At 36.0% G+C, this 24594-nt stretch overlaps 1 protein-coding gene across 1 annotated transcript in view; it reads left to right on the forward strand.

Moving 5' to 3' along the window:
* The window catches only part of ARSB (arylsulfatase B), a 65809-nt gene that overhangs the window by 5857 nt on the left and 35358 nt on the right, over nt 1–24594 (forward strand). Inside the window, exons 3-4 of the mRNA XM_072359581.1 lie at nt 1566–1756; nt 2732–2939. Of these exons, the coding sequence (XP_072215682.1) occupies nt 1566–1756; nt 2732–2939 (399 nt within the window). The remainder of the gene's footprint in view (nt 1–1565; nt 1757–2731; nt 2940–24594) is intronic.

Below are 24594 nucleotides of genomic sequence, written 5' to 3' on the forward strand. Positions count from 1 at the left end.
TGCAATATCCAGAATAAGAGCTGGGTTGTGCTAAGTTCCCTTGTAGATACTGATGATTCAAGTTGAAAATGGTGGGAAGAACAGTTCCCTTAGGTTTTTTGTCTCTTGACTCTTAAGGGAGCTTGAGGCTTGACGCCTCAATAGGGATCATAATATCATGGGTCATTGCTTGAATGTTTATTCTTCTTACCTTATTGTCTGCCTACTTCAATCTCTTCAATGGGCTTGTGTTCTTTTTGACAGCACAAATGTAGCTACAGGCTTACATTCATTGTGAAATCTCACCCTAGGAATGAGCAGGATTTAATACTGGGCCAGTGTTGCCTCTAAGTATGCTCAGTGGGTGCCCAGCATGACAGTAAGGGAATTCTTTTTCAGAGAATGTGGTGGTTTGATACCCTGTTATGTTGATTTAATTCCACTAGGTTTTGGTTGCAGTCAGAGGCTTTTCATTCTTTAGCAAGCTTGATAGCGTCTCCCCCAATGGACACTCAAAATAGAGAAATGAAACTTTTAGTTTGTATTAGTTGAAGGAGGCATGCAAAATCACTGTCCATGCTTTGAAAGAAAAGCCTTTTTTATTTTATTTTATTTTATTCTATTCTATTTTATTTTATTTATTTATTTATTTATTTTTTAACCTTAAAATGGAGGGATTGTTTTGTGATTTAATATCTCTTCTTCCTATACTTATGACTAATAATAGTTGAAGCTCTTGAATAAGATTCAAGTCGAGTTTTTCCATTTTGAAGTTTTATCCTCAATTTTAGTTTGGTTTTGCGGAACTTCAGAGTATAATTTTGCAGATTTTGCCTTTTTTTTGGTTCTTTTCTAGGGTATTGAAGTATACATCTGAAATCTAATTCTAGAAGCAATAATTACGATATTTGAATGATTTAAAAGAGTTTTGTTTCTGGTCAATAAAAAAAAAAAAAAAAGGCACTCAACACTTAAAAGTGTATTTCTTGATGGGAGCAAATCTGTACCTCTAGTTTTTTATCTTTAAATTGTAATATCTTCTTTACACCAGTTGGTGGCAGCAGTGGATCAGAAATGTCTATGGCTAAAGAAACTTCATGTTTTGGTGCTTTTAAATAAATATAAGAAAAAAAACCACCAAATAACAGCCAACAAAACAAACAAACAAACAAAAAAAAAACACTTAGAACAAGTGCTAAGATAAAACAGTCCAAATTTTCCAATAGAGAGAAAAACCTGATATGAAAAAGCAAGTTTACAAAGTTATACGAGATATAAATCCATAGTATTATTGGGGTCACTAATTTCACTAACAGTGTGTTAGTTTATAACTTTTATAACAGACTTGAACATAAATGTCACTGAACTGCTTTCAGACTATTTTGTGAGCGGTATAATTGCTATCTGTCATAGTAATAAAAAGTCTGTGTGTCAAGCATTGAGCTATTTAGTTCTATCACTACAGGTTATTAAAAGTTGGATGAGTTCCTAATGTCAAAAGCTCTAAAGTTTTGACATTTTTATTTGGCTCTTTTCCCCTTCTTCTGTGATGTTAAACGGACTTCGTTACTTGCCGTCCTTTCTAGGTTATCTTCTGGGGAGTGAGGATTATTATTCTCATGATCACTGTGTCTTCATCAAAGCAAAGAATGTAACACGCTGTGCTCTGGACTTCCGTGATGGAGAAGAAGTTGCAACTGGGTTTAAAAACATGTACTCCACGAATTTGTTTACAGAAAGAGCTATAGACATAATAGCCAGTCATAAAACTGAGAAGGTAGTGTCAGCAATTCTTACTTGCACTGGGGAATATTTATTAAAAATAATAATAATAATGAAATAGCAATGCAGAGCTTGTATCTGGGCTTTTCAGAAGGTTACATGGAGAACAGCTAAATGTGAGAAGTAGCACTGATAAAACTCATGTTTTCTCCCTGTCCAAATGAATTCAGTTCGCACAACCCTGACCTACTACCCTTCTCCATTTTATTTTTAATAATGGGAGCAGTGAATTTGTAAAAATCATAAAAATGTTCCAGCATGTTTTGGTTGCTCTCCTACAAAGAGAGTGGAAAGCTTAGTGGGATCATTTTCAGAGAAACAACTCTTAACTGTGTTACGAAGAGAAGGTACAGTTGATGCTTTCTCACACCTTTGGTCTTTTATCAGAGGTCCTCTTAATATACCTAGTATGAATTAAAATCCTGGATTCAGATCTCTTATATAAACATTGAAGAGAACTGGCCACAGAATGGAACCCTGCAGTATCTTGTAGTGACTGGCTGCTAGTCTGATGTAACCTCATTTACTGTAAACCTCGAGCATTGCCCATCAGCCAGTTGTTCATCCACCATATTCTGTTCTTGGCTGGCTGCATGCTGGACATTATATCTGGAAGGATACTGTGAGAAACAGTATTGAAAGCTTTGCTGAACTCCAGAATGACCGGGTCTACTGACTTCCACTGTTCAACAAGATCGATAACCTTGTCATGAAAGGAAATTAAATCAGTTAAACAAGACCATCCTCTTGTGAACCTGTGCTGGCTATAACTAAGGGCTGTATTATCTTTCATGTGTATTTCAGTAGCTCCTAGAATAATCTTCTCTATGATTTTACCAAACACTAAAATCAGAAGTCTAGAATAAATTCCTGTACCTGTTAATGAGTTGTAGCATTATTTATTTATTTATTTATTTTGCATGTAGTGCTTTGTGTTGAACTAATGTACATCCTCTCCCTTCCACCCCAGCCCCTCTTTCTCTACCTTGCTTTTCAGTCTGTCCATGAACCTCTTGAGGTTTCTGAAGAATATGTGAAACCATATTCCTCCATTAAAGATGAGAAGAGGCGCCGTTATGCAGGAATGGTGTCTCTTATGGATGAAGCTGTAGGAAATCTTACTGATGCTCTGAAAAAATATGGTCTTTGGAATAACACTGTTCTTGTTTTCTCTACTGGTAAGTTCATTTGATTATATAGTTTCAGTAATATCTTTGGTACAGTGCTGATACTATGTCTAATGAGCTGAATGCAGAGACATCTGGCCTTTGTGTTGTTCCTCAATGTAATTTGTAATTACGGAAGATGGATGAAAGAGGAAACTCAAGCTGTAAGGAAAACTCTCCTCCCTTTTATGGCTTTTTAATGTGTGACTGAAACAGTTCTCAGGAATTATCAGTGGAAATGGAGGGTGCTCCTATTGGAGTAAAAATAGTGCTGTAAATACAGAGTAGTGCAGTAAAACTGGAGACTTTTTACTTGCCACTGAAGTCACTGAATATCTATCGGAACTGAATCCTTACTGTGAGTAATCTACCAAATTCATATGTCCTGAGCATTAGGTGGCTTTCTGATCAGTCTGTAAATTGTCATAGTTTGCAGAAGGCACAAACTGTCAGTTTTACCAAAACACGTTTTTCCTCTTACATGTAACATGATTTTTGCACAGTTCTGGCTTAAAGTATTTCACTGGCCCATTGCATCTGAGAAGCAGAGGCCTGTCAGTTTAGGCGAATGCAAATAATGGATTATAAAGCGGAGTTCTTTGTTTCCAAACTAGGAATGAAATGGAGCCTATTTGAAATACAGCTGCTTGGCTGGATTTCAGGAAAATAGATGTTCTTGTTTGGTTGGCTGTGGGAAGCCGCCTGTTAAAAACTGCTTGTTTGCCCACGCTTTACACATTAGGGCTGTCAAAATAGCAAGTGCATTCTATGTGGACACCACTGAGGAAAAAAACAACAACAAAACAATCAACCAACAGCCCCGAAAAAGCAAATCTGAAAAGCATAAGTCAAATTTTGATAAAAACGTAGTGATTTATTTTGAGTTTATCAGCTGCTCTGGAATTTCAGTTTAAGTCCAAGCCTTTTTCCCTTGTGATGTTGCATGTGTGTCCAGGCTTTGTCTCTAACAGGATTTGATAACTTTTCTGTGCCTGTTTCCGTTTACAATGTTTTCATATTTAGAACTGAAAGTAAGCAAAGCCATATGGAAAATGATACCAATACTTATCCCATGTGGAAAAAATCCAATCTTTGTTCATGGGGTCCTGGTAGAATTTTTGCAGTAATGTTTTTTCAGTACATTGTGGAATAAAGCTAACGACATCTGAGCTGGAAGTCCAGAGTATGATGGAATTAAAGGGACAAATTTAATTTTTATTTATAGGATGTTTCTTTTTTTTTTCCCAAATAACCACAGTATACCTTGCTTGTAACAGTAGTTATTTTATAGTCAGTTTCATATGCTTTTCAAAAAAAAAAAAAACAACAAAAAACTCTGACAGGAGAATCTAGTATCTCTTATCTAATGGGACTTCTCTTGACTTAACTGAAGTCTTAAACTGGTAGGAGTGGTATTTAATGATTGAAATGCAAGAAAATTGGGCCTAGATCAAGCAGATCACAGGGCAGTGATTCATTTTTTCCAGTGTTCTCTTTCCTTCACACAACTGTTCCTTACAGACATAAAACATTGCTTACATTAAAGACCCAGCTTCCAAAAAATCAAATGTTGAAACCATTAAGTGCTTTTCAAAAAGTGAGAAATCTATTCAACTTTTCTCTATTCTATCTATCAGTTTTGCAGATGGTGTCTTTTATAATGGTTGTTATGAAGTGGTTGAAATGAAACATGAGGGCCTGCAGTTGGGTGTCTTATGCAGAGAACTGTGCTATGTGAGATCTCATTGCAAGTTCTTGTTCTGTATTATATTAGTGTGCACTGATAGTTATAATACTGGTATGCACCTATATGGTATTGCTTAAATTAATGACCATGCAAGTTCCGTCTGCAGTGTGGCCTGAGAGGATTTACATGGTTTTTGTTGATGCTGTCGCTGTTGTTGTAAAATTAGTGTTCTTCTATGCTCTTCTGGCTTTAGGTCTTTCTAGACTTGTTTGGTACTTTCCTTGTAATGAAAGTATACCTTCCCTCACACGTCTCAGTTGTTTTACATTCTGCCTTCTGCTGCTCTGTTCATGCTGTATGTAGATTTCTCTTCACCCTTTCTTTCTTAACTACTATTTTCTAGCATACTTAAACATTTTCTTCTGCTATGTAGGGCCAGCTCAATGCTCTGAACCTATAGGCCTTCCTTTTGTTCCATATGACTAAAGAGACACATTTTCATATGTGACTAGGAGTTATCATCAAGATAATTATTCCTATGTTATGAAGTTAAGAATCAGTAAGCTTAATTTAGGAGCTTGGATGAAGGCTACAAGGAGGAGACTAGGGAATGATAAATAGTATTCATAATTTTATTGGGCTGTGGCTGCATTTCTTCTCAGCATAGTAGTTAAAGGTGTAAGACCATAAAGACACCCTCAAGTTTCTTAAAAAACCATTTAGTTCTGTAAGTGTAATTTTGGAAAACAATAGAGAAAAAAGAAGTGAAGCCTCTAGTTTTGCAGTTGGTTTTGCTTTACCATTTACTGTTCTTTTCTTTAGTTACAGCCAGAATTGACATTTTGATGTTTGTAGAGGCTCAATTAAGATTCACTTGAAAACATGCCAGCTGGTAAATGGAACTACTGAACATTTTACAAGGACTCTGCAAATTGTATAGAACTCCAGTTTCTCTTTAAAAGAAATAAAAGGCCTGATGGATATACTGGGCCAAGAATGAAGTCATCTGACAATCAGTATAATCTCACCACCCCTCAGCATAACATGTACAATGTACATCAGCATTGCAGGTCTTTTTCTACAGATACACTAGCAATTTTGGCAGGTGAATAAGTTAAAAAAAAAAAGAAAAAAGAAAAAAAGACAGTAAGTCATATCACATTAACGTATTGAGTAGAAGAGACAAGCAACTTCATGATTGGTTCAATGTAAAACAGAATTTGCTTTCCACATTTTATACTGCAGGTGCAAATGCTTTACACTGATAAAATCAGTGGTGAAAATGAAGTCCTTGTTTATTTAAGCAAAGGAGATAAAAATGGATGCAGCAATGTCTTTAGTGTCCGTGGCCTTTTACCCATTTGAAATACAAAATAACAGCATACAGTTTATTTTTCTTTTTAGAAAATGTTAAGAGACTGTAACTACAGCTTTCCTGAAGAGAACCTTGATTTAAAATACCCGAAGGTCATAATAAGCATTCTAGTTGTATAAATTTAGCTCAGCACTATTAACACTGGTTTAAAAGCCCAAGTTTTGCTTCAAATGTAGGCCTATATTTAAGGTAAGAGGTTTTGCTGTCTTCAGCATGTGTTTAAGGTTCTTGCAAAATGCAGCGAGTTATTTGAGTGGACACTTGCCAACATTAGAATACACAAATCAGACTTCTGTTTTCAGTTCTGTATTAGAGATGGTATCTGCTGTCTTATTTAACTTTCAGCTTCTTAGTATTTCAAACTGCTTTGAAGCAACATCCCATAACACACTCTCTTCCAGTATGCCCTGACATTTCTTAAAAGTTGATTAGTACTGTAGTCTCTCTTTGTTGCCATTTGAGGGCTTTGAACAGTAAAATATGTAGAGTATTTCTGCTCAGTCCAGGGCTTAATACTGCTAAGAAAAAACTACATAAGTCCTCTGTTTTGACTGTTTTCACTCCAGAATATTTTATAATCATTTTGGAATTATGATTAATAGAAGAATAGATTCTCATGGATGTACTTACTGATGTTTATACAGCCTCTCTTACATACTCATGTATTTTTCTCTAGAAATTTATATTATCTTTCTCTATTAAAGAATTCTTACTCTCATTTGTTTTATCTTAAGCATATTGCTTCTTTTCCTTCTTTCTTTTTTTTTTTTTTTTTTTTTTTTTAAAGCATATTTTGGCTTTTGCTTGATAAAATGTTGCATATTTTCCGTCTTTGTTAAAAAATAGGGATCTGTCTTTTACTGGACTTTTAAAATATCTTTTTTATTTCTTCCTTATGTCTTTGCTCTTGAGTAAACTTCCATTCATTCCCTTTTGTAGGGAAGCAACTTTAGGGAGACTTAGATTTAAATTGTCTAAAGCAGCTAGAGGACAGATTGATTGGAAAAGTTCTTATCTGACTGCATTGTTAGATGTGCTATCAGACAGAATTTTTAGTATACCTCCTCAATTATAGCAGGTTTGCTGAAAAACTATTTTAATCAGTCCTGTCAGGGAACTCTGAAAAGTTCGGTGTACTGTCATCAAAGAAACTGACAGAGCATCTGCATTATTTAAGTATATATCTAAGTTGCAAGCACTTTCAATGACAGCTTTTGTCTGGACTGTTTAAGTTTGTTATTCTACAAGCAAAAGGTGCATCTTACCCCCGCACTTGCATTGATTGCCAGTACAGACTGTGAGTGAGAAATAACGGAAGGTGCACATAATCATAGAATCACAGAATTGTTTGGGTTGGAAGGGACCTTTAAGATCACCTAGTTCCGACCCACCTTGTACAGGCAGGGAAACCTTCTTTTAGACCAGGTTGCTCAAAGCCCCATCCAGCCTGGCCTTTGGCACCTCCAGGGAGGGATCATTCTCAGCTTCTCTGGGCATCCACCCTCACAGTAAAGAATTTTTTTCCTGATATCTAGTCTAAATCTACCCTATTCCAGTTTAAAACCATTTTTCCTTCATCCTCTCACTTACATGTCCTTATAAAAAGTCCCTCTCCAGCTTTCCTGTAGGCTCCCTTTAGGTACTGGGAGGCTGCTACAAGGTCTCCTTGGAGCCTTCTCTTCTCCAGGCTGAACAGCCCCAGCTCTCTCAGCCTGTCCTCATAGTGGAGGTGCTCCAGCCCTCGGATCATCTTAGTGGCCCTCCTCTATACCCATCCAACAGCGCTGTGTCCTTCTTGTGCTGGGGACCCAGAACTGGATGCTGTACTCCAGGTGGGGTCTCATGAGAGCAAAGTAGAGGAGCAGAATCACCTCCCTTGACCTGCTGGTCACGCTTCCCTTGATGTAAAACAGGATACAGTTGGCCTTCTGGGCTGCAAGCATGCATTGCTGGCATGTGTATGGTGTTTCTTATACCAGTATTGACTTTCATTCTTATATTATTCTTTTCCCCCCAATAAAGTATGGGTGACATCTAAATTAATGTCACAAGTTGCAGATAGTTGTAATGAAACATCTAGACTATCTTGTAATTATGTTATGAAAAGTAGAAATATTATTTTATGAAGGAAATTAATTTCAACCTTATGGAGGAAATTAATATCAAAATGAAAGCTGAGAAAATATTGATACTCAAGAAATATACTTTCTTTTTTTTTTTTATTCTAAAATCCTGTGAAAACATGAAACGTTCTGTAGGAAATGTTTGTTTGCTTTATTTTCTTTCTTATGGCATTAAATCCCATTGCCCTTTCCTACTTTTTCCCTTGCAAAACTTCTGAAATTGAATCCCTGAACAGAGGGTAACCTCATGGCAGAGGTACTCACTTCTTATCAAGCTGTGTTTAAAATTCCTGCATAGCCAGAATCTGGTATTTTTCTTCCTGCTTTAAGGAAATGCCGGTAATGAAAGTGAAGTTCACTTGTAAGTAAACTCTGAAATTGACTTTACCCGGTGTTAATAACTGACCATTTTTGGTTAAAGCTTTTACTTAGCCATCCTATCAATTCTTGTTTTTTTATTTTTTTATTTTTTGTCTTTTTTCAGACTGAGGGTAATGGTAAATGCTGAAAACAGCTAATTTCACATGTTAATGACATTTAATAATTAAAACCCTGTTAAAAGTTTGCGTTAGAGTATAATTCCTATACTGGTTTACTTTCCATGATAGTGTTAAAAAATTCATTATACTGTGTATCAGAATTAATTGTGTCTCATTTAAATTACTTACTGCAGACATATGAGAAGTTTTTCAGGTTATTGACATTGGTTTTAGGTTAAAATTTGCCTTTGTATTTCTCTTGTGTTTAATTGGTTGTGTATGCTAATATTGACCTGATGGAGCAGAGTCTCTAACTCTGAGACCTGTTTAGTTGCTTAAGCTGCTTACAGTAAAATGATTGCCTTGAAACTATCTGCACTTGGATTGTTCCTATTGCTAAAACTGCACTGGGGAAGTCAGGGGATTAAAAAAAAAAAAAAAAGAATAGAATAGAATGAAAAAGGACATTGTATATGCAGCTGTTGGAAGGCCGTGTTTGTAACTGTTGGAGTCTTTATAAAGATCTTTTTTTCCATGAGATCAATTTTTTATTTTATTTTTTATTTTTTTTTCTTTTTTCCCATGTTAGAACGGTCAGGAGAATAAACAGACAGTTCTGTTAAGCTGAAGAAGAAAAGTTGATTTATCTGAACAGTACTCTGTAAAAACGTGGTGCTACGATGCGGCAGAAGTATTACGTTCTCCTGATGGAAAATGAAAGCCCTATGGGTGCACTTAAATCTTGATGAAAATTACATGAGCAGAATTTTATAGGAGAAGGTGTAGGTTTCTGTTTCCTCTGTGCCTCTAACTGAATGGCTTTCAGTAGTTCTTTGGTGATACACACACAAAAATCTGTATTAAGTATTACAGATATTACAGTGGATCAGCTGTCTGAAGACTTTAAGTAGCTTTTCTCCTGCTTGTGTTGAACCTTCAAGGCTTCTCTTTCCACTGAGTGTATACAGCATCATAGTGAAATATACAACAGGCGTTTTTTCATCTGCAAATCTTAACTAAATGAAAGTCATCTGTTTCCCTGAAAATGCATGTTTCCTGCTAGCCATCAGGGGAGTGTGCTTACATTTTTGTCACACTTCTAGCACAACTCAAAAATGCAGCAACAAATGGATCTTTCACATGCAATATGGAGAAATAGGAAAGAACTCGAGTTCAAATTAAGGGCAAAGTTATTCTCTAATTCATGCTGTGGGTAGCTTATCCACAGTGTAGATCTCTGCTCTGTATGCTGTACTGTCTCTCTCTCTCTCTTTTTTCTTAAACAAAACCTCAATGGGAGTTCCATACTTGGAACATGTACAGAATAAGCAGCATTCATGCTGTGAAGATCAGAGGGGAGAAATTTTCTCCAAATGTGATCTTTTACCACTGCTATTGACAGTCCTCTCTGTTTAACTCTGAGCCACAATCATGAGCTTCAACTGTATAAAAGAAAGGCTCCGAAGTTCTGTTCTCTGACCTAGACTTTCAGAAAGAATGTGGGAGGTCAAAAATAAGATGCATTTACAGAGCTGTGCATTGAAGCTGTCTAGTGCTTGCTCACGCTGTGTCTGGCACTAGTAAATGCTATTTAATTCCCTCCTGCCTATACCAAATTCACCCTCAGAACTGGGAGGAGGAAAAAACAAAAACCTGACTGAAACCCAACAAGTGTCTGCTTATATTCTTGATACTGGTGGCTGATGGAAGTGTTATATCCAAAATTTGTGTACAAGAATTCAGTACACAAATGGACAAATACAAGAAAGTTATGGGGAAGTTGACATTTTCCCATCCTTTGTTTTTATGTCACTGTCTGTGTTTTGTTTACCTTTGTCTAAGCTTGTGTGCACGTTGTATGTTACTCATTTTACTTATTTTTAAAATAATTGCAAACTTCAGAAAGTAACTATGTAGAAACACTATGTGTAGTGTGAGGCACTCAGCTGACATACTCTGTTTTCAGTGGTATTGAGACTGATGTTGTTAGGCTGGCTTCTTAAGGTTTATAAGTTAGGTATAAAATAACTTCACGGTTAACTTTTAATAGACTTTCCAGTTCTGCTTCATTGTGGATGGACCCTTACACTGGCCTCCATATGGTAGTGATTAGGTATAAGAGCATGGTTGCACATGAATCCCCAGTCCTGCAGAGGAGTGCTAGCTTCTAACAAATGCTTACAGAACCAAACTGTGGATGAACGGGACATGCCATGTTATTCCTGCCATCTTTTTCTATACTGGTTGCTTCCATTAATATCTAATTGAATTTAAGGAACCTAAATAGCCTCTTGTATTCAATGTTGAATCGCATTTGACTTTTAGAATGTGATAATGTTGGATTGAAAAATCAACAAGTCAATACTGGAAAAAATATAGAATTAAACAAAGGAGATGACAACACAACATTTTCAGTAATCCAGTGTGGTGGTTGTTATAGATAGTTAATGATGTGTCCCCAGTCCATTTTGTTATGTAGTTCATGTTCTGTTGACGTGATTGTGCTTCCTGGCTGATGGCAGCAAACTGGTAGGATCACAGTAGGTGCTGTGAGGTGCGGGATTGGAGGACAAGTCTGTTCTTGCTGTTTATGATTCATTGAGAAGTCTCCTAAGGCAGAAGCACAAGATGAAAAGGAAAAGAAGTATTCAAAATGTGTTTGTAATCCTTTTCAAGCTTTCCCCATGCTTAGTTTTTGCACAGTGGAAATGCAGCAGAAACTTGAGAGGGAAGGAGTTTAGTCTGTACTTATTTTACTAAGATCTGGTGAATATAGCAGTCTCTGATTGTTCTGCCTGTATTGGGTAAGCAAATGGTGAAATGTCTTTCACTTTGAGTAGGGACTGTATCCTAGAAAAATTCTGGGTAAATAAGCCTTCTTGTTTTTCCTCATGACTTCCTTTCCTAACCTTAAGTATTCCTCATCCTCTAAGTTGTTTTATACTATGGTTATCAATTTACAAATCCATTAGGTACTATTAAATCATCAGATACTATTAAAGATACTAAATATTAAAATATAACCAAATGTATGCCTTTTTCAAACCAACTACTTTCTTATCTATGTAGGTCACTCCAAATGTAATGCCTCCCATTTATGAGGGCTGCTTTGAAGGTAATGCCACCTATTTTGTTATGTTGTACCACAGCAAGCTCTTGCTTTTGTGGACCAATACTGGAACTAAAGGCAAATCTACCACTGATTTACAGAAACAGTGTACGATATTGTCTAGTCTGGGTTAAGCATTTGGAAGAAGCTGCATATGATATTGGATAGCGCTAATATTATCAGGAAAATATTTCTCAAATCCATGCTGAGTTGTTTCAAATTTGTGTTCTTTCTTTGCATTTTCCTTTCTTTTTCATACCTTTATGTTCACAAGCATGCTATGGCTTGGCTAGAACATCTGTTTTTTATACTTTTGAATATTTCAGAATTAAAGCACACTCCAAATAAATGCGTGAAGGCTAAACTACAGAAAAAAATAGAGTTTCCATATTAAAGCTCAGTGCACCTATCTTTTATATTATTTTCTCACTTTCACTTTCCATCATCCTGTATTGTCCCTGTTCATTGCAGGGGATTTGGACTAGATGACCTTTAAAGGTCTCTTCCAACTCTAAGCATTCTATGATCTATGTTATTCCTGTGTATTTAACATAATAGATCTATATCTGGGGAAGATTTCAGTTTAGCATGTGTTAAGCAATAAGATTTTTTTTCTCTGCTTTAATTCATAAGTAAATATAACCAGCTGAATTTACTTAGAACATTTGAATATAGAGATGTTCAGTGCCTGGGAATTTGTACATTTTACAGATTTCAAGTTTTAAAAAAATAAAGGACATAAATAGTAGGCTTTCCAAATCACACCTATTCTGTAATCAGATATCGTATCAGCTAAAATTATTAGATTTCAGAACTTTCAATTTTCCTCATCATCCATTTCTCTAATAGATGTTTAGAAGGAACTAAACATGCCATGAAATACAAATTGCTTTCTTAAGAGACTTTGTAAAGACTCTCCCCTTGGCCAGTGGAAGAATTCGAACTTTTCTTTGCAGCACTTGTTGCTGCTGGAGTGGTTTTTTTCTGTACTACGTGTTTTCCTCTGAATGACATTTCAGATTGATCACACAATTGGATGGAAGAGAAGGTTTGAGTCTGGTAATACAGTACAACTGTGACTTCTGTCCTGCCAAAAAATATGTATTGTGAAATAAATTATTGTGTTTATCTAGCAAGATAGGATAAAAAAAATTAAAATGTGCAAATCTCTATTCAGTTTTGTGTATTTGATTGGCTAGAATAAGTAGTTTTCATAATTCAAGACTGTGGTTTTGCAGGCTGGGAGCATTGTTGCAAGCATAAGAGTCATTGCATACGTAAAATGCACAGTAGGCAGCAGAAGAAAAGCTGCCACTTTTAAGTCCTCTGTCTTGAAACAAATGAAAGAAATCAGGTTATATAGATAGCAAAAACAAACAAACAAACAAAAAAACATTGACATGCAGATGGAAAGATGAGCTGGAAAAGAGACCATGGATATACTTATGAAAATGTGATCTAGTGAAATACACCCTGAAGTGAAGAACAATAAAGAAACCAGCTAATAGTAGGAGTTCCTTAAGATGATTTAAAAAGAGAAAAAAATAGGGCAGGAAACATAAACTACCCACTCACTCCCTCGCTGACTCATTCTCTCTAACACCTCTTCAAAAGGCTGGTGGAAGCAAGCCTTAGAAGATACCTGGATGCTCAAGCAGAAGTAGTAGAGACTAAAGACATCACTCATGTTACTCATTTAGATCATTGACAGGATGGCAGTGAATATAGCAACCATGAAGAGCAGATGCAGAGAGGATGTTGTGGCACAGATGAGGGAGTCAGTTTGGACCACGATGAAATAATCTGGTATAAGGAAACAAATTTTTTGTGACTGTGAAATGATGAGAGATGAGCATCAAAAGCAGAACATTAAGCCTCCCAGCTGTAGGATAGAGATGAAGACTAGGTGGACTTTGTCTGAGGTTATGCACTTACATACACTAAGGGAATCTTGTAGTGTCTATTTTCATGGAAAAAATGGTAAGCAAAAGTAGATAAATTAAATAACTGCTGAATGAAAAACTGCGCTTCCAGCATCTCCCAGTAATCTGTAGGATTGAGGCAGATGAAAAGAGATTATCACAAGTAGGTGTTGTATGGGTAGATCATAGCGTTGTTTGTCTCCTGTACCCACAGAAGAGAATGTTTTCTTTTTCTGTTTGTTTGTTTGCTTGCTTGCTTGTTTTTAATGAAACAGTGTTAGAGGCATAAGGGATGTGTTTAATGTTGGGAAAAAAAATCTGCAAGATAGTGAAGGCTAGCACATGGAAAGTGTCTTCTTCTTTATTACAAATAAAGTTTAACAAGGAGAGAGAGTTTCAAAGTAGCTCTTAACATTAGTCCTGGGTGTTAAGATTTGGCCATGGATGCGTGTATCAGACAGTGTAAACATCTGATGTAAAACTGGCTTAGAGACCACTTACTGCAATGTCTGTTGTATGTTCTTAGTTCTTCACACTAAAGTTTGAACTAATAAGCTAATTTCTCCCTCCATTTCATGAGGACTATTTCAGTTTTTTTCAGCTCCATCTTAATCTTTTCTCTGCTTTTGCTATATGTTCCTACTGCTAGTCTTCATACCATTTGCAATTTTTGCAACTCTGGGTGTCTTCATTTGTCTCATATGACTAGAATACGTCTCTTACTAGTATTAAGTATTTCTTCATCTGGAAATCTTTCTTTAATCAGGAAGAAACACCCACACTTACTGTATGAACTTTCAGCACTGCAGCCATGTAGAATGTTGCCTGTGCTCGTTTTGAGATTTGACCTCCAATTGCATTTTCTCATGTTAATATATATAGCCAGCGCTTTGTGTATACTGACCCTGAATTCTCATTAAGATTCCAGAGTTGTTTGAACTTAGTTGAGAAGAAGCAGCAGCAGAAATTTCACTTTGTGTTTTAAGGCAAATGGCTTCAAGCAAAAGTAATAATGCAGCAACTACAGAGTATACTTTTCCTTATGAACCTATTATATTAGATGCAATCTGTGTGTTTAAGCTTTGCAGAAGATTATTACTGATCATATGCAGGGGACTGTATGTCTCAGAGTACTGCACTGCTTCTAATAGGTTGCAAGGGAATATTTTAACAAATTGGCAGAGAAAGAGTTGAAATATATTGACAACTGCAAAATTTAATGGTAGTTTTAATAATTGTTCAGTCTGCTTTTGTTTGCACTACAACACTATAACACGTTTTGAAATCAAATAAGCATTTGTGATAGGTGGATCTTAAGCATGACATCCTGCATATGCTTTTCTGTCAAGTCCAAACTCTTACAATTGCATTCTATTATTACTGTTCACACGGGAAGGGAAAAAAAAAAAAAAAAAAAAAAAAAAAGAACAGTGGCTTCCAGTATTGTTTTCCTGAAAGTTATATGTAGAAAGCTGAGGTTTCAAATACACAAAATCATTTCTTTCTTCTTGGAATTACTGCATGTTATGCTGCATAAATCTGGCTTCAAGCTTTATACTAGTGCTTCTGATTGACTGAAAAAGCAAAGTTATGTTCAAGAGAGCTTAATAATTACACATTACTGGCCACAAGTGATTCACATTGACTAGGAGATGTAAACTACTGCCAGTCAGCAGCTATAGTTACAGGAAGTCAAAGACAACAGAAATAAAAACACAACAAAGAGAAGAAAAAAAGAAAATGCTTGTCTCAGAAATGTCTGTATGGACAGTGATGCTGATGGGTGGAACGGCTTATTTCTATTGGTGTTTTTTTCTGCCTACAGGTGTTTTTCTGCCCTCTGTATGTCTCATCACAGGTGATTGCCCCTGGGGTCTCTCAGCTGCATACAGGGACTGTGTGTGGCTTCCTGTGATTCTCTTCAAGTGACCTTGAGTAGCTCGAACATTCTCAGTAGTTATAGTGGGTTTGGTTTATTAATTGAGATAATTTTGAAAGAAATAAGTTGAGACTAAGCTTACATGCAGATGCACCAGCCTTTGTTGAAAGACTTCTGGCCTCTTGTGCAATCTGAGAGCTTTTAATTATCTTAACTCTTTAAATTAGTTTGGTCAGAACCAAACAGGACATTTTACAGCAACTTACAGAAACTTGGCTGAACAAGAACTTGAAGGCCTTCAGTAATTTAGTGGGTCAGTTATTCCATAATGCTGAGAAAGACTTCAATTTGAATTTTTGAAGATCAACTCCTGTTTCAAATTGAAGGTAATGAAAAGATAGGAGTTCTCAGCTCAGATATGTGGGTTGGTTAATGGTAGCTCAGAAAAGCAGAAGCATTTACAAGGAAGATAAATCTTCAATTTTTAGTGTGGTGCTAGGGGAGCTCAAATCACAGGGTGATGTCATCCCATCTTAAGTATGCCTGTACTTAAGTACAGTATGTACTTACGTATGCCTGTACAGTGTCTACCAAGACACTAGGCAGTCCAAAGCTATTTGGTGAAATACTGAATTTGAACCAATGAACCTGACAGTGCTTTATGAATTTTCCTTCATTACCACTATTGTGAATGGAACTGGAAACTAATTGACCTGAAAAGGATAAATTTTCTATGATAAAATTTCTAAGGAATGATTACTAGTTACATATAGGCATGAAAACCTCAGACTACAATGCCTACTAAGGACAAGATATGCAACTTGAGTGTTGCCTTTAAGTCTTTAAGTTTTTTTCTGTTGTGAATATGGACAGATACCTATTGAAAGAAATGAGAATATATACTTGAAAACTGACTGTGGTCAGAAATGGTGGAGCGTTGCAAGAGGAGAGCTTTCATGACATCAGGATTCAGGAAACATGATCAAAAGTGTCAGAAAGTTCAAGGATAAGGATGATGATGTTGCAGAAAGGTTGAGCCTTTCCAAGAGGAAATTGCTGGTGACCTTACTGAAGTGCCATAGTGTCTCAAAGGTATTTTGCAGTGATTAAGATAATGAGATCAATTAGAAAACAGCTTATTTTGGCGTGCAATTGGGAAAGGCAGTCATACATTTTGAATAGAATAATCTCTATTAGCAACAAATTTTAAGTGCTTCTCCTTGTTACCCCCTTGAAAGTTGCATTAATGGGGCAACATTAAGAAGGACAAGAAGAACATTACATGTACTTCTGAAAAACACTCTAGTATTTTTTATTAGTATTTCAGGGAAATGTGTTCAGTTACAGCCAACTTAATGTCTTCTATTTGGCAATATTTTACTCAGGCATTATTCACACCACCATAGAATCATAGAATGGCTTGGGTTGTAATCAACCAAGTAGCATTAAGTTCTGACCCCCTGTGTCAACAGGCAGGGCCAGCAACCTCCAGATCTGGTACAAGATCAAGTTTCCCTGGGCCCCGTCCAGCCTGGTCTTGAACACTTTCAGGGACAGAGCACCCACAGCCTCTCTGGCATCCTGTTCTCTGCTGTTTCCCCATCCTGGTGACATAATCCAGTACAGAAAATCCTAAATTTATGGAAACTAATTAAAAATGCAACTTAGATCACTGAAGGGAAAGAACAGTCTTTATTTAACCTTCATTTTCTTTTCATTATTATCTGTGTTTGTTTGCCACCATATTATCATATAATCCCCTTCCTCCTCTGTAAACTTGATTGCATTTAGCCAAAGCTAGGATAGCTTTAGGGCTACCATAGGCTCAGACAATGCTGAATATATGGGTTCAAGACAGATATATTTTTCATCTTGTCAGTGTATACTTAAACTTATCTGTTTCATTTAATTGTCATCTCGAGGAAAATGAAATAGACTACAGTATAGACAGAATGATTACAACAGATTGCAAAGTAATTAACCACCTTTTTCTTTTCTTTTTTCTTTTTCTTTTCCTCCCTCAAAGTTTAGGACTAGTATTACAAAGATTTTTCTTTCTACTTTTCTACATTTATTTGGTTGGGAGAATTGTGAGGTGGAATTTCAATTTTTGTGGTTTATATGCTTTTTTGAGAGTTGGCTTAAGAAAGATACATTTGTTAAGGCACTTGCTACCCTTTTTTTCGAATGTCCAGTATTGCAAGTAATAATGAAAGAGTTCTGTTTCATTTTAATGTTTTATGCCAGTAGATGTGTGTTTCTTTCTGATTATGAACAGTGCCAAGATTTCCTGAGTATAGGTAGGGCCCCAAGTGGGTAAGAGCTCTAGTCACTCCTCTCAAGGAAAAGTGATGTGAAAAACAGATGTATAAATTCATCCAATTGCCTGAATCAACTCATAACTGTTAAGGCATTGCATCTGCCTGCTTAATATTAACAAGGGAAAAAAAAAAAGACATCTGGACCCTGCAGATGAGCTATAAAAATCATAGACAGACAGGAGTTGTGCTGTTGCTAGATGAACGAAGAACAACTGAAATGCTCATGACACTAAATTCTGGCTCTGACACTCCCGTCATCTCAAGTGAACTTTTTAATTCTCTGTTTTGTTTGTGGCTGTTCCTGAGCTGGCTGGAGGGTTTCAATGCTGACTAGTTAACACTGGCTGCAGGAGTTGTTATTGGAATGGCTGACAGCTGTCTGCCAGCCTGTCTGCTCAGCCTTCCTGTGCTTGCTGCTGCTCGGCTGCACACTGCTATTGTTCATCTGGAGCCTTTCTCTTAAAATCTTTCCCAGCTGTATCCTGATATGCTAAACCACTTAAATTAGCTCCAGATTGCTCTGTTTATTTTGGGTAAGATAAGTGACAAAGTGCAATCTTAACAGTCCTCCTCAAATAAACACAGAGGAAAAGGGGGTACAGGATATTATGATGGAAGATGCAGATTCTAGACATAAGCATGAGGCTTTAATGCATGTAAATTGGATCATTTGTCTCTCCTGTTTGCATGTAATTCTAAAGTTTGGCAGCTCCACAAGACTGGAAGTTATGTGGGTTTTTTTGTTTTTGATTTTTTTTTTTTCCTTTTTAAATGTAAAAAAAATGAATAATGTTAGGTCAAGATATTCTTCCTGAAACAATGGTTCTCTGATGTTTGCAGCCTTCTCTGCAGTCCATGCACATCTTAGAACTTTCGCTGCATCTGAATTCAGGAAAATCTGCTGTACAGGACTGATGAGTAAAAGATACAAAGCTAGCTTTAGTCTGGATCATGTTCTCACATGTTAGAATTTCTTCATCTTCTCTTACCTCACAGCTGCAACTTGAGCACAAATCCGACAGGCCTCAGGTCAGGCATTTTCCATTTGTTTGGAAAAATAGATACATTAGTTTTGGCTGATCGGCGCTTATACAGACTGTCTGTAAGTATGGTAGTAACAGTTGCCTGACTTCCCGCTTTTTCCCTCAGAATGTTGTTATAAATGTGCCCTAATTAGAGCCATTACTGTTTTTTGGATAACAGCACTACACTTGTTCTAAGTGAATTCACACGGCTTCCAGAAGCAGAGGAAGCAACCCAAATTTATTCAAAATAAACTTCCAAATGCTTTTACTGAATGAAAACAACTAGATACTGCCAACAGTTGGACAGTTTATGGCTCTTACAAGCTTTACACTTGGAAGTTTGGTGCTGCCTACCACATTCACAGTCACTCCTCTGCTTACGGAGGAGTGTCTGTCTACCACATAAACCCATCTCTTCTGATGGTAGGCGGAGAGGGGGGATGTACTTTAAAATGAAGTTTTAGAAGTCTTGTAAATTAAACCTACAGCCCTGACTTTAAATGAAAAGATGGAGCATGTGGAAGGGACTCCACAAAGCAAAGAAGTAGTTTTGTTTCTCTCATCTTGACAAAGCAATCAGTTACTCAAAAGTAAAAAACTGGAATAAGTGCTATAAATTATTATTGACCATATTTGCCTTTCAGACACTTTGTGAATGTTTATGCTACGGTATATGCAGTTGATGCAGCCTTTAGCTGCAGGAGTATCCGGAGCTTGAAATAATCCATTTTCCCTTTATTTTGCTGATGCTCTGGTTTGATTAAATATATTGAAGTGTCCAGATTTGCATTATAAAATTAAACAATTATTGTTTAGGGGGTTTTTTTGTTATTGTTGTTTTGTTTTTTTTTTTTCTTCCTGGTCTGTTCTCACTTTTAAAATACTGCATGGCTTCAGACAAACCTTTCAAACAGAGCTTAGCATGGTTTATATATCAGACAGATGTGTGCTAGATCAGCTTACTGCAGGGGCCCATGAGGAGAAATTTTGGAGCATGGGAGTTTTCTCTTACACCTTCAGAAAAATTTCAACAGTTGAAAAATGTAGGAGATTAAGCACTGCTGAAAAATAGAAAAAAATATAAAAGAAATGCACTGTTGGTACAGCAAGAGTATTTGGCAAATCTTTTGTAACAGTTTTCAGGAAATAAGGTATCTTTTGCACAGACCAGGATTGTTAGACTGAATCTGCTCTTTATGGACTGTAGTAGCACCTGTAAGTGATAAACAATTGGAAGTGAATAGATATGTGATATCTAATTGCATTTATATTATCCTCAGTGCTTAAATTTTCCTTTGCTTTGCACTTTTATATATAATACATAGAATGGTTTTCCTTTGCTGGGTTCTGAATAGGATAATGAAGTGGCTACACAGTCAAAAAATTTCTTCACATGACTTGATTTTTTAATTTTATTTTTTTATCAACTCCTTATTGAATACATCATTCAAATGTTAGTTGATTTTTTCTTTCTCTGTGTGTAGCGAATATATATGCATGAAGATCTGTTAAGGTTTAGACACTGATTGTAGGTGCCTACGTGGATTTTGTATGTAAATTTAACATTCTTATGATGATATATGATGCATGTAGATGTTTTTAGTTATAACTTTTGTTACTTATTGCTAGAATTTATTTATGCAGGCTTTGTTCCACTGAGACATCAAAATGGTCCAGAATAGTTAATCCTAGTGGGCTTTTGCACTGAAAGTGGGTTGTTTTTTGTTGATGGTGGGTTTTCGTGGTTGTTATTTACGTGTTTGATTTGGGTTTGGTTTTATTTTTGGGAGGGGGGAGGGGTAAGTGGGAAAAGGAGTCTGTTAAGACTGTTACTTTTCTTAAAGTAATTCATTATATGCTGTGATTATTTATTTATTTATGTTAAGAGTTATGTTTTCCACATTTTTGAAGCATTTTTTATTCCACAAATGCCAAAAGCAGTTGTTAAACTTGTTATGATAATTAGGATTACTAACATACAAACTTAGCATTACAGTTCTGCCATTGCAAGGTTGTATAATATATATTACAAATCTAAAGCCTCTGATTTTATTGTTTTATGAGAGTGGAAGGTTTAGAACATACAGAAGTTAAAAACATTTTCTGTAAGGAGGCTTGTGAGCAGCTCCTTACTGTAGGAAAACAATAAGAGAACAGAAAATCTTGAAAAGAAATACTGGAATTAAAACTGCTTAATAACAGCATCTAATACAATCCTGGATGGATCTGTGGGGAATTTTCAGGAAACCTTCTGCAATGAGCTCATCTAGAGCAGTTTGCCAGGCGTGTCAACAGGACTGTGAGGTGAGGTTTAGCTTTGTTGTGGTCATAAGAAGAACGTAAGAAGAAAAGGGGGCTCTATTAAAGAAAAAAAAAAAAAAAAAAAAAAAAGACAGTAAGTTACTTTGCTATAGTAGAAACAAGATCTAGCCTTCTAGCCTCTTGGAGAAAAAGTAGATTGCTGCAATGGAATTGCCAGGCAGCTTTTCCCATAGTTTTTACTATCTGTTGTGTATGTGGCTTGTTTTAATTATTTGAAGTAGGCTGCTGCTTCTGTTGCAGTGTCATTCAATTAAAAAGTTTGTCAAACTGAAGTTTGTTAGGTTGGAATTTATACATGCTTTATTAGTTATTGTTCTCAGAATTGCTTCATTCCTATTCTTTGTTATCAAACTCTTCTTCAAAGAAGCTATATTCATTAAACTGTTTACTACTTGCATGTGTCCCACATCACTGCATAGATATAATGCACTTGTCAGACTGCTAGGCAGCTGGCAACTCTTCAGAGAAGAGTTTGGGAGAAACAGAGTGGCATATCTGTTTAGTTTTGTTTATTGATTCCTTTAAGAACTCCCGTTTTACATCTATGACAGTTTACAGATTACAGATACAGCAAATTAAATTCTTTCTTATGTATATAACAGTGAATATTAATTAATAAAATGGATGACTGTGAGGGAAAAAGCATTGTCCTTCATTTTTAAAGGTACAGAAAAGAGGCACAAGCTTTGTTGTGCTTATGTTGAAAAGTTTTTATTAAAATATTCATTACCTTTACCAAAACCCACAATATTTTGAAAGACAAACATCCAGTTATACAGAGAGTTATACAAAGATTTTTTGGAATATGGTTTATATTATCTGAATTTCATCTTGAATGTTTTGGAAGGAAAGTGCTATTTTTGTTGTTTCATTTTAGACCACTGAAGTATATCAATGTAAACAGCATTGAACTGACTTTAAAAGGGGGAGAGAAAGGGGGAAGGGGAGAGATAGGGATTGAATGTAAATGGACACATGACTGAAAGACTGTAAAAATTGTCTTAAGTGGAATGATTTTGCTCTTGAAGGCATACTGGAATAGTTCTAGCATTAGGAGAACTATATATGCATATTTGTTTGTTTACTGGCAGAACTTACTGTCAAAATGTATGGTAAATTTCTCCAGTCTTCAGAGGACCTAGGGTGTTGTGTATTGTTAAAGCAAAGAATACTTTGTCCAGGGAGCTTTAAATCAATCTATTTTATCAAAGATGTGCTTCCCACAAATACATTTGTATGGAAAAACTGACATAAAAAGCATTGCTATTAACAGTCTGGAGGCATTGTATTGGTTTAGGGTTTTAGATCTGCTAAGATCTAGATCAAATTTTTGTTAGCGTCAGTTGCACTGAAGTTGCTCAGCATGGCAATTCTTTTATAAGAGGATTCTTATATTTTGGTTACTGAGGGCCAACACAAAATTAGAACACAATTATGCTACTCACAGGAGATGTGAACTGGCAGGGGGTTGATAATATCAGAGATTAATCTAACTTTTACTCCTAGAGATTTTTGTCCAATTCCTGATTCTCAGAATTATCTACTGCCCTTTAAAGACTATTCTCCCTGAGACTATTAGACTATTCCCTTCCCTCAAATCCAGCATCTGTGGGAATATCTCCATAGCGCTTAGAACTGTCAATATGTTTAATTTTCTTTTTACAGTTTTTTTTTTTTTTTTTTTTTTTTTTTTTTACACAGCAAGAATAATACCCCTTCCCAAGTCAGTGCAACCATATAATTGAGTTTTTTGTTTGTTTGTTTGTCTTTTGTAATTCAGATTTCTCTGTAGTCAGCAAAGCTGGAGTCAATTCAAGTGTGCGCTACTTTGCTCAAATCAAACTTTAAAAGTTGCCGGGATACTTTTGTTTCTCTGCATCTTTTGTATATTCAGTCCTTGTTTTGCTGTTTACCATACATATACTTCAAATAGCATCTTACAGAAGAAGACCCTGTCAGAACTATAAAGAACATTTCAGGTGCTCCTGTTAGCACAAAATGATGGGTTTGATAGGAATACCAAGGGAACACAGAGATAGCAGAACATCCATCAGAGCAAACCGAGACAACAACAAAGCTCATTACAAATGCATAATTCTTCCATTTGAGAAAACAAACAGTACTGAATAAATTAGCTAGGTTATATTTACGCCATGTACTATCATTTCTAATTACAGAATTATTCTCTTCACTTTCATCCTTTCTTTATGAGCAAGAGCTGGTTTGTTTTATAATTTTTCTAACGCACATGATATGTTGTGGGTATTATTGAAGTCTAAATTATACAGAAGTAATTGCAAAAATTATTCTTACCAGTAGGAAAAATATGCTCACTTCTTTTTCCAGACTTCTCTGCCATTATTTTTAATGAATGTCATACTTGATGTTTGTCTCCAGCACAGAGACTATTGAAGGATCATGCTTGAGGGGGTGGGGCTTCTGCTTTCAGCTGAAGTAGCAAGGCTGAAGCTTTGCTAAGAAGCGTTATAAATCAGAGCCTCTAGCTGTAGGTACTTTGATTATAAAAGCTTTGCTCTGGAGACCGTCTGCTGAGATAATGTATTAGGATGAGTCATGGAGAGAAACAGTTGCAAAAATGGATGATCAATCATTGAGGAAACACTGTTTTGAAGTGGATTCTAAATTGGATATGAAGTTTGCATAGAACATGATTCTATTTATCTCTTACCTAAGTGGATGTTAAGTGTGTGTTTTAAGCTACTGGAATTTTCCATATGTACTACGGAGTGCATTCCACATTCAAGATACTTTGCTAAAATAACATAAAGTTTTAGTGAGAAATAGCATGAAGATTTAGCTTGTTTGGGACAATTTGAGAATGGCTGTACTCCTATAGACAAAGGATCCCTCTGAATATGTATCCTCTCACTATAGCAGTATCTGGCATCGTGTGGTTGGGAAAGGGTTTCAGAACTCATCATTGGTGCCCTTTCACCCAAAATCTTGTGAAAATATTCAAATCTTCCTGAGACAGAGTAGCTGTCACTTAAGAGCTATCAGTGATATTTTAACTTTGAACTTCTTCAGTGGTTTTCTGAATCCATGCAAATTTTTAGCATCAGTAAATAATATATAAAAAAAACAAAAAACAAAAAACAAAAAACAAAAAAAACATCCATGGGTATTATCTTAGGGCAAAGGTGTGTACACAGCAGTTGTCTGCTTTATGACCTGTTGTCTAGACATGCACTAGACCCCCAAAAATGAGTTACAGTTCTCTAGTGGTTTTCTATGCCTTACTTTCTCCCAGGTCTACATCTCATGCAGTCATTGAGTTCTTGTTTATTCCTTGATATTTAATCAGTGTAGGCACCATTATGATCTTTTAAAGTTATGACAGTTTCTCCTCATTAATTTGTTATTGTTTTTTGAAGTCCCAGATAATGTTTCAAATCATTCAGAAA

This window comes from Excalfactoria chinensis, chromosome Z, assembly GCF_039878825.1.
Source record: "Excalfactoria chinensis isolate bCotChi1 chromosome Z, bCotChi1.hap2, whole genome shotgun sequence".
NCBI classification, from domain to species: Eukaryota; Metazoa; Chordata; class Aves; order Galliformes; family Phasianidae; genus Excalfactoria; species Excalfactoria chinensis.